Here is an 11,683-nt window from a genome sequence, read left to right as displayed (position 1 = left end):
AGAGTAAGGAAGAAGCTCCTCTCCGAGAATGAGGTTTACCAGACTGCTTTTTCCAGACCCAGTTTCACCTTTAAAAAATACAACGATAGGAAAGTTTGACTGAGAGCGTATCACCCGGGAAAATGTTGTCCAAAATTTTCATGGTCATACGAGCCCCATTGTTCTCATCTGTAGATTTATCAATTGTGCATAATTAAACGGGTAGCTCTCTGAGCCAATATTATATGCACCGATAGTATTGCCCTGCAGAAATGATATATCAAAATTGAATAAAAGACACAATTTGACTTATGCATGATGTGCAAGTAAAGAAGTGATCTTCACAAGTGAGCTTTGTATCATGTACTGTTGGGTCTACTAACGAAAGACGTAAGAAACACCTCTTCAGGAGTCACACCATAGCTTTATTTATAGATGTCGTGAAGGAGCACGTCTAGAGAGGACGTGAGGATCTCAATACACTAACTGAAGAATCATGCAATCATTGTAATACAATCAAGAATCACGTGACTTACGAAATAAACGAGCTATAGATAACATATTGTAACAAGCTTCCGTCGAAAACGCTGCACAAAAAAAACCTGGAAATATTTTGTCACCTCTCAGATACTAGTTGGCAGCTGCTACCGACTGAGTCAATGACTCGACATTTGCTTCACGCCTGACGTGCGCCCACAGTTTATATTTTTAAAACCAAAGTTAATTTCATCATATTTACCTGCCACTAAAAGATAGTAATCCTTCTGTCCTAGTCTTATCTGGTGATTTTTCATCTTCTCTGTCACGTTACCCATATTCTTTAACAGCAGTGTTTGAATGTTGTCATCAAGTTCATCATAACACTTTTTAACCGCGTAGTAAAACGCTGATAATATTTCTCTCTTCTTTGCATCTTCTTCTTTTATTCTTGACAAAACGGAAAAGGCCTGAAAATGGAAAAGTACATTTCATATACACTTGGCGAACTGGAGATCAAAGGTAGAACGCTAACTGACATTTATTGTTCCTACTATTCCCAAATTTCATTCCAATCGTGTGCCACTTCTCAAAACTATCATGAAATGGAGTAAGTGTGAATCAGTTGCGCTTTGCCTTGTCTGAAAAATAGGTCCACAATGCGTACATGTGTGGCTTACGAGATTGAGCTACTTTTTAGTGTCTGGTGTCTTATTGAGTTTCTGTAAGAAAAGCTAATATCTGATTACGGTTAGATAGTTTTCAATGTTGTTCCTGTTTTTCCTGAAATGTTCATTTTCAAGATGAGGATTAATGGCCAAACTTTGTTATGGAGGTCTCATTTTGACAACAAAGGTTGCACGCGTCAGCATCATCTCCCATAGTGGCCTGATAGATTCAGTCGTGCTTTTGTTTACATAAAAAGTGGAATTGAGTTATGAAATTTGTAAGCTGATTGTCTTTTCTAAGGCAAGTGATGTGAAATTAACTCTAAGGTAGCATTTTATATGAATATTTTTGGCATTTTGTGTATCAGTACATGAGGACAAAACTTTGCACAAGGGCTGGGACATTTGGGAAATGATGTAATCCACACTAGAAGCCATTTGGAGCTTGATTTGGTTTGAAGGTATGACTAATTTTGGACAATACATATATGTTATGTAACACAATGCTGAGCGTAGGTTTCTATCGTCCATTAGAGCACAAAGTCCTATTTTCAGTTGGTTGAGAGCAAAAAGTTTACTATAATTATTGTATTTGGGTTTTGTGGGTCTATTTTTATTGAAGAACACAGATAAAATTTAGTTCAGGTGGGTAGATATGGGGTTACAAACGGAAAATTTAGGGAGAAAAGATAACAAGATCAGAACACAAGCAATATTTTAGTAGTGAATCATATGTTGAGTAGTACTCTAAAGTAACATTACGTTAACATTGCCTATAATTTTTAACCAAACAAGATTTATAATTAGACCTGGAGGTTTTATTTACCAGAAAGCTCAATACAGATAGTGTCACCATAATAGACTTTAAGAACAGTAATCAGAGACATAACTTAAGCAAAACAGAGTTCAATGTAAAGGCAAGTGCATGATGATGTCAGAGGATTTAAAGTACCAGTATTTTTCAGGTTTTCTCCTTAATGAAATTGTAATTTCATCCCAGTGTGTTTCCCAAGTTCAAGCTATGTGGAGACGTGAAATGAAGAGGTGAACTTGACATCATCATGTAAATGGTCAACTTGACATGCTATCAAAATTTGTCCTTCAGCTGAAATCTTACTCAGGAATGCTATTTTGCTCGTGTTTATCGATATACATAAAAATATTCAAGTTCTTGTTTATTTTGGTCAGCTACTGTGTGTATCAATCAGCACAACCTACTTCACGTACCTGAGCCTTGTTTACATTTGTACTTGAGTGATTACTTTCGCATAAGTGATACATGAAAAGGGCACCTAGCTGTTTTCAGCTAATCAAGGGTGTAATTTTTCATGTATACCAGTATTGTCATGAATTAACCACAACCAAACAAGCACCAGATAAAGGCCTCATAAATATGTATTGCTACCAAGTTTAAGTATCACTGATTATCTGAACCATTATTTTAAAGAGAATTTAGAAGACTGGCAAGCTTACAGGAAGTCATGAAATGTTAAGGTTTGAATGATTCTAGGCCTTACTTGGAAAACACAATACCGATCGCATTTCGTATTTAATAAAAGCAAAACCACTTTGTTCCTGAGTTTCAATGTATTACTTCCACAAAGTTTCGAATCAATCATAAGAGACATTTAGCATCATGTTAATGACAAACCGCAGTTTCAGGTTAGTCGTTAGACGTTTGTGAATCGGTTTAGCTATGTAAACATGAAAGATTCATTTCATTTGAAGAGGCTGTCGCACTGAATTTCCGGCAGACAACAGCACTGTTTGATTTTCAAATTGCAACAAAAAATCCTATTTTCACTCACTGGCTAAAAAATTGTACTTAAGCATATACCAAAATGACTGATTAAGTAACTTTCTTACTGAGCATATGGTATGAACATAAATTCAGGATAAAAAACGTTCCGGTAAAAGACTTACGCGAAGCGTGACCGCACCGCCTATTCACGTGAATTCTAACGGCACATAAATTGGGAAAACCAAAACACTACTTCATTCCACATTTTGTATTGTCCAGCAACTTTTTTCAATAATACACAGACTCCTCGCAGTAATCCGCACTTAGAAGACAAGCCGACTGTAAGAAAGCCGGCGTGTGAAATCTAAGGAACAAAGATGAACGAACAACTAGATAAAAAATACACTTAAGTAGAACATCATAAGCATTAAACTTCAAAAATGATCCTTAAAACGTGATAAGTTGTCCTTTGTTTTCACGAAATTGTCATGAGAGGCAATCCTTGATCAGTATTGTTCAATCGAGTTTCCCACACTTTTGTCGTTTTAAAATATGCCTTCATGAACTCTCTACAGTGCAAGGAGAATGACACTACAATACAACCTATTTCACGTTAGGGCTCTTTCAGGTGGCTTCAGACACTTTCAAACACCCTCAAACACTATCAGACACTCAGTGGTACAACCCGCACCGATAGATCACGCCGATAGTTGTTGGCTTGCAAGAGTGCAATTGACTACTCTCAGTGTAGTACCACTCGTACCGAAGATTCAAGCAGTTACATGTTGTCTTTTAAGAGCGTAAAAGCTCTTGCACAAGCTGCACTTATAACACAAGACGGGTCTGGATGTGTTGGCTTGTATGGGGAGAAGTAACTCGTGATACGATCACCTGAAAAAAAATTACTTGAACCAAGATGGCTGACTCGGACTAGTTCGCCGTACGATACTAGACCACGTGACTGGCGTTTGACTCTCGTGGACAAAGAAATAAATAAATAAATCCGATCGTGCCATAATGTGGCTACACACTTTGTGTAAGCCACACAAAAATGGATCGGAAGGGTCCAAAACACGCCTGGAAGGTAGTTGTCCCCTCCGTATTACAAAAACAAACTTACGCAACTCTGGCAACTTTGCGAGCCACAAAGCGATGCATTCCTGCTTTCAAAATTTATAGCGGCCAAGAAGTAAAATTTGGAGTACTAAACTACAAGGATAACGCTTTAAGAGGATACATATTATGTATTACAATTATTCACATTCGTACATGGCAGGCGAAATAAATTAGGATTCAGTGAAAGTTTCATGAACCAACTCTTGGTCCATATAATAAAGTGAGCAGATGAAAAGATTTTTTCATTTTTTATTTGATTCGCCATCTTATTGTGATACAAAATGAGTTTAAAGAGATTTGTTACAATATGGCAGGAAAGCCCAAAGAAACCATAGGGCTTATGCAACGTGGGCTTTCCATGATAAGTAACGATGAGTAAACTAGATATTAGATCAACTGAACATCAGCAGCAGAGTATAGATAAAACAAAAAGAAAAAAGAGAAAGAGGAAGGGAGTAGAGGGGAAGGAGCAAGTTAAGAGAGAAGTAATTTCTTTAGATTTTTCTAAAATGTAGATACACTCACTGAACTTTAAACGTCTGGACTAAGCGAATTAAAAACAAAGGGCCTTGGTATTGAAACGAGAAACATCTTATATTAGTTCTACACTTAGGAACATAAAAGGAACTGGCATTCCTAGTATCATAATTATGAACCTGATTCCTTCGTAGAAATGTGTTATTAAATATATCTGGTAACAACCCGATTTATATAGAAACATAATTTTTCCTATTTCTGCTAGATACATATCATTTAGCAGTAAGGTACAAAAAGTCTTAAATATTGGTTCTGTATGAGAGCCATAACAAGATTTGCTGATGATTCTCATAGCTCGCTTTTGCAGGAATACAAGACGTTTCAAATTAGTAGGGTAGGTTGACCCCCGAACACTTTTGCAATATTGCAAATACGGTTGGACAAGGGAGAAACAAAGTGTACGCAAGGCAGATTTGTAGTGGCTAAAGCTCGACTATAACACCTAGAGACCTGGAGACTTTGGAAGCTAGGTAAGCAATATGCTATTTCCATGAGAGATCCTCGTCCAAAATCACTCCTAGATAAACAGTTTCACTTCCCTAAGCTAATGTATGATCACACAGTTTTACTGTTAAATGATCGAGCGTTTGCCTCTTTTGTCTTGGCTTAAATAATATATATTTAGTTTTCTTAATATTAATCGAACGCCTATTAGCTTGAAACCGAGAAGTTAACTTAATCAATTGAAAATTCACTTTCTGAATTAGGAAATTGAGGTTTTTATGGCGAAGGAAAACGTTAGTATCATCCGCGAATAAAATGAATTCGAATTCTTTTGATACGTCGCAAATATCATTAACATAAATAAAAAACAACAGAGGTCCAAGGATGGAGCCCTGTGGGACACCACAATCAACACATCAGGTAGCTAAACAATGGCCGTTGTATCGAACATATTGTTTTCTGATACAATGAATATATGAAGTTCATATATTTTTGAACTGTGGTAATAAATACGTATGATGCACGATCCTTCGTGCATCATACGTAGGATCGTGCATGATCCTTCGTGCATCATACGAAGGATCGTGCATCATACGTATTCATTACCGCAGTTCAAAAATATATGAAATTCATATATTCATTGTATCTGACTTATCATCACGGGTTTATTACGAATCGACTTAACGGCCTGCTCCCAGTTGGCATGTTAGCTCAATTGGTAGAGCGCTGCACTAGTATCGCAGAGGTCAGTGGTTCGAATCCCGTACAGGCCTGATTTTTTCAGGTCTGATTTTCGCTATTGCAAAAATAGCGCTATCTACAGCGAAGGATCGTGCATCATACAAATTGTTTTCTGTTGGCAAGATAACTTTATACCATTCAAGGGCAGTCCCGCGGACTCCACAATGCTCAAGTTTCCCTTAGAGAATCTCATGGTTGACTGTGTCAAAAGCCTTGGATAAGTCGAGAAATCTGCCAACAATTTATTCTCCGGTGTCAATAGCGGATGAAATTTTGTCATATAGCTGGATAAGTGCTAGAGAGGTTGAATGGTTTTTCCTGAATCCGAACTGAATTTTAGACAGGATAATAAATTTATTAAAAAAGTCTAGGGGACGATTGTGTATTACCCGTTCAAATAATTTGGAAAATATCGGAAGATACGTTTATCACCTGTCTTAAAGATCGGGACTACGCGCGCTATTTAGAGCTGGTCAGGTACAACACCTGATGTAATAGAATTGCGACTGTTTAAATAGTCCAAAAGCAGGGGCAGTTACGAACCCCTTTTTTAACCTTCGCCTCGCGATAAATCGACCATAGGCAAAGAAAACAATACATGTGGTCTCGTTGTCTACATCCAAGAGTTCCTTTGGAACTAATTGCCATATGATCACAATCATTTCCTTCACCTAACCCTAACTCTAGGCGAATTTATGGTTATCATTTTCTTTGAGTCTGTTGTCAGCAACTTCTCATTCAACACCTAGCGAAGAATTTTCATTCGGACGTTGTTTTCGGCATATGGTATTTCGCGGACTGGACTGGAGTGGACTGGACTGGACTGGACTGGGCTAGTAAAACGCGGACTAGTAAAACGCTGACTGGTAAAACGCGGACTAGTAAAACGCTGACTAGTAAAACGCAGACTAGTAAAACGCGGACTAGTAAAACGCGGACTATTAAAACGCGGACTATGAAAACGCGGACTAGTAAAACGCAGACTAGTAAAACGTGGACTAGTAAAACGCGGACTAGCTAAACGCGGACTAGTAAAGCGCTGACTAATAAAACGCGGACTAGTAAAACGCGGACTGGTAAAATGCGGACTAGTAAAACGCGGACTAGTAAAACGCGGACTTGTAAAACGCGGACCTAGTTTTTCATGTTTTTCAGTGTTTGTAAATCGAATAAAACTTAACGGTAACGGACTCAGCATTAACAACAACAAAAAAACAATTTCATACGAAGGCGATCACAAGACTTAATAGAGAGCCAATTTTAAAAAATTTCTCCATATGATGTTATGCCAATTCATTTCGACGGTTTAGTGAGTGACAATCCATGTTTGAACATTAAGCTACAAATGGTTTTGACATGCGCCAGATACAAACGATTTTATAAGTTTAGTCTAAGGAAGAAATTTATTCAGCACCAGTTCAAAATCCTAATTTTGTTTCATCGAATCATTCAGTAGCCAGTTGAAAAATTTTTTTCATGATTTTTCATGTTTGTAAATCGAATAAAATAAAACGGTAACGGACATAATAAAAAAGAAAAGTTTATACAAAGGCACAAGACTTAATGGCGAGTAAATAGTTGTATCCAGATATGAACGTAATTGTATTGTGGGTCTTACTGCATAAGTTTGGAGGCGCGAGCCGACAATTTTCGTTTTCTAAGCAACTAAGTTAAGACAATTTTACTTAAATAACAATCTGAGATGCAACAAAGATCTCTGAACAGTTCAACGACATCAATAACAATTAACGGTCTACCTAGAAATAAGAGGTATCATAACTGCTAACAGTAACGGACAGTACGAATCTACAAATGACATTTCTATTGTAATTTAGCGTAAATGTAATCTGTAGTAACAATCCCAGATGCTACAGCTCAACGGCGTCAATAACAATAAATATATGTTATTCACCAGCATTGCCACCTTTACATATGAGCTGATCAATATCCACCTTTAACCACTCTCTGGCAGAATACCTTACACAAAGGAAAGTACTCAGTGAACATTGCAAATAAGAATGATAAAATAGCCGAATTGAGGATTGAGATTTCTGACCTCAAAGAGCTCACTTTTATACAAAAGAGATGAAAAATATAATTGTGTGCTCTGATTCTAAAAAAAGCTGGCTTAAATATCAGCGAAAGCAATACAAACAGCTTTAGACACAGAGCGTAAAAACACTTTAAAATGTAGGCTTGCAGCCAAAAAACCGAGAAAATGAAAATTTCTTTAAAAACCTGTCAGACTATCAACCATCTGACAGCCAAGTCAGCGTGCTATCAAAGGGTCTCAAATTCATCCCAACGGCCGTGACAGACGAATTTAAAATCAGGCCAACTTTTGCGAGATTTATTCGCAAGACGAATGCGCCTCCGTTACACCTTTAACGGACAAAACAAAGAACCACTTCTGTTTCATATTAAACTAAGACTAGGTTTACACTAAAGGAGAGTTTTCCGGATTTGTAAATGTTTCCGGATTTATCAATTTTGGAGTATTCGGATTCGTGGGCGTTTAAACTGAAAGGATAATCGGATTCCTGACCGTCTACACACAACGACAACTCCAGGAACATTCGAAATGGAATGGTTACCAAGCCCAGTGTTGTTTCGCCGTTCGATCGACAAAGTGTAAATGCCTCCCCAAAAAAAGTTAGAGTAGATCCAGATGCCACTGAGGCAAATTTGAACTGGACAGATGCCAAGCAATCTACGTCGTCGGCGATTAAGTGTGGGTGACGTTAAACTTCTTCACAATAATAATTTGCGTTTCCTCAGAAATACTGCGGTACACATGATGAAATTTATCGCCTGAACCTGCAACAAGATTAGGCAACCAGAGACCGCCAGCAATGTTAGCACCAGATCCTCCATTTTGGTTTCACCGCAAACTCAAAAGATTGCAGGCGGAAATAATATCCGGATTCGAGAAAAAAGTGGTTACACGACAAAACTTTGCGGATTCAAACGTTATCGGATTCAAAGTTCCCACTTTAAATTCCGGATTCAAAATCTCCGGAGACACGACCAAACCGAGGAGTTTTTATTTCGGATTCGTCCACTTTCGTGTAAACGGCAAAATCAATCCGGTACTAAAACGTTTCGGATTCATCACGAATCCGGAACAATTTCCTCTAGTGTAACCCTAGTCTGAATGCCACATGTTCAGTCTTCTATTGCCCTTCAGAGCTACTTGGAAAATTGTCATAACGCTACTTGCAGACTGCATCTAAGCCAAAAAATACTTTGTAACGCAATGAGGTCACGGCTCTAAAAGAGTTGAAACAAACTCTGCTTTAAACCTCACCGAAGTAACACAACAATAGTCATCATGAATAAGACAGAAAAAAACAAAAGAGGCCAAAGTGCAACTCAACAACAGAGTTCACTTCAAACCTTTCAAAGCACCGATGGTAAAAAATCACGTAGGAAAGGGTTAATGAGATCATTGACCAAATGCATCGGGGAAAACACATTGATGGCTTAGAAATGGCTTTCACAAACTCCCAATATCCGCCTTCGGATACACAATTTGCCATTGCCGAAAACTATTTTTACTAATCACCCGATCATTTCTTACAAAAAAGGAAAATCCCTTACGACAAGCAAAAATACAGTTCGAAGGCGATAAAGCGATGCGACCACAAAAGCTACATGGGGAGTCCGTGCCGTTCTGTGTTTATCTTTATTCGCATGGCAAAAATTCATCGTTTTTCGGCGCAAAACTATCCACAGAAGCTTCAGATGATTTCTGGGACAATTCATCGTCTAAAAAGTCGACATTTCCTGACTGACAGTCAAACAGTTCTCAAAAAAGTAATATGTGCGATTCTCTGTGCAGCGAACAAAGAGAGTTGTGACAAAGCAAAGCATAAGTTTGTTGAGCCTTTGACGTCATGATGACGTTTTTGCGGGCTCGGCTGGAAAATGTTTTCAGCAATGGCGGACGATTTTTGGACGACTCTGAAGCGGTAAAAATTGAACATCGAAGGTTTATTTTGAGTTTTTTTTATGGCAAAAAGGGTCTTAACTTGACCCAATTGAACATTATGTAAACAATTTAGGCCAAAATAAAATGGTCAATTTTCGTCTCAGAGGCACTTTAAGTTTAAATCAATTTACAAACACGGAAAAACATGAAAAAATTAGGTCTGCGTTTTACAAGTCCGCGTTTTACTAGTCCGCGGTTTACTAGTCCGCGTTTTACTAGTCAGCATTTTACTAGTCCACGTTTTTCTAATCCACGTTTTACTAGTCCGCGTTTTACTAGTCCAGTCCAGTCCAGTCCAGTCCAGTCCAGTTCACGAAATACCATATGCCATTGTTTTCAGTCGGATATCAAAATATGCAGAAAAGCATGCAAGGAAGGAAAAAAATGAATAAACCTGCATTATTAAAAAAATTAAGTCATGTTTTGAAATGGGAAAAACTCTCCTTTTTGGAATTTTAATAGCCTACTATTCAAACATTTTTGACCACGTTTACGTTTGGCCATTGTATTAGCTTTAGCGACGGTCAGTATTTATTGCTCAAGAAGAATACATTATTGCATTCCTTAGGCAATTACTGAAAGGCGAGACAGAGTAATGTCAACTATGTTTACGATACCTAGCACGAACAATGATAAATGATTGTTTCGTGTGCAAGTACATACCCTACGCGAATTCAGATGATTGCAAGTCCCTTTGAAAACTGAAAATTGACTGTTATTCTGAACGAATTCGAAGACAGAGGTGAAAAGTCTAATTGTGATCGATACAACTTCTCCGTGTATGAAGGCTTGACTGTTGGTAAATATTTTTTTGCGAAATGAACTGATATTTTAGAGTTGTCGATGCTAAAGTTCTTGACCACACAACTTCCACTGCAAAAATATCCACGAATGTGGTGAGTTGTGGAGCATGAGAGCAGGTTCACACTTCGGTAAATTTACTTAGCGAAGCGTTCAATTGAGCCACAATCGATGTTTTTTCAGGTAGTGAAATGCTGAGTCCACTCTTAATTCGTATTACGCAATTTCAATACACCTGAACACAATAAATGTTAAGAGATTTCCACAATCTGTAGAAGGAAAGGCTCTGAGACAGAGCCGGATATCCAAATATCCTGGTATCTTTCTTCATTCAAGAACATTACAAGATTACAGCTTATAAGGGTTCTAGAAAATTGACGTACATTCTGAAAAATTACAGAAACTCTTACCTGACCGGCCGTCCAACTAAGTGTGCTTGGAGACTGTTTCAATTCAGCCTTTACTCGATCTCTCATCTGCTCAATGTCCGGGGACTTTAATCCTTCGCATGAGACTCCAAGCGCCACCATTGCTTGAAACATTTCCATGAGATCATCGATTTCATCGATGGTTTTTGTTTTCTTTTCTGCCATGAAGACAAAATTTTCAATAACAGAAATTAGGAGGCAGGTTCAGTAAAGGGATGACAATCATATGGGTACTAGATTCGCCTTATACTGCTTCTACAGATCAAAATGGCGTCCCTACGGTGTGCACAATGCGAAATTGACTTTTTCCGGGAGAAATGGCAAGTAGAATGGAGGGGGCTAGGGTAGGGAGGGTAATTCGTTTTGCATTTCTTGTCATGCTTCCTTAGCGGCACATGTCAAGTTATTTGGGGGCGCTAGGCGAGTTTCAAGTTCTAATGTCATGGCAACATCCATGTGTACAGTATGTTGATGAAAGAGAATCAAAGCCTTAAAGATCGTGTTGCTAGAAAGTAGCTGCGTCGTTGTTGTTGTTCTGTCCTCGAAAGATGACAATGCAGTTAACAATGAGATCTTCAAATATTTCGGTTCTGTCCTGGTGTACCGGTTCACAAGGGAATTACCATTGTTCTTTCTTTGTTTAGGAGTTATCAGTTAGCTATTGTGTATTGTTTGGTCTTTTGTATTGGCTCTTGTGAACCGGTACACGAGGACAGAACCAATATTTCTGTGTTCAATGCGTGGTCATGAGGATACAAAG

The 11,683-nt window shown here is 38.1% G+C and overlaps 1 protein-coding gene across 1 annotated transcript in view; it reads right to left on the bottom strand.

Annotated features, from left to right (window-relative positions):
- The window catches only part of LOC111334718 (uncharacterized), a 30,449-nt gene extending 19,199 nt beyond the window's left edge, over positions 1-11,250 (bottom strand). Inside the window, exons 1-3 of the mRNA XM_088726957.1 lie at positions 10,906-11,250; positions 719-926; positions 1-68 (exon numbers count right to left, since the gene is read on the bottom strand). The exon at positions 1-68 is cut by the window's left edge and continues 252 nt beyond it. Coding sequence (XP_088583083.1) covers positions 1-68; positions 719-926; positions 10,906-11,088 — 459 coding nt within the window. The 5' untranslated portion in view covers positions 11,089-11,250. The remainder of the gene's footprint in view (positions 69-718; positions 927-10,905) is intronic.
- Positions 11,251-11,683: the final 433 nt, after the last annotated feature.

Source organism: Stylophora pistillata, chromosome 7, assembly GCF_964205215.1.
Source record: "Stylophora pistillata chromosome 7, jaStyPist1.2, whole genome shotgun sequence".
Lineage (NCBI taxonomy): Eukaryota > Metazoa > Cnidaria > Anthozoa > Scleractinia > Pocilloporidae > Stylophora > Stylophora pistillata.
This window is presented reverse-complemented; position numbering and strand designations above follow the sequence as displayed.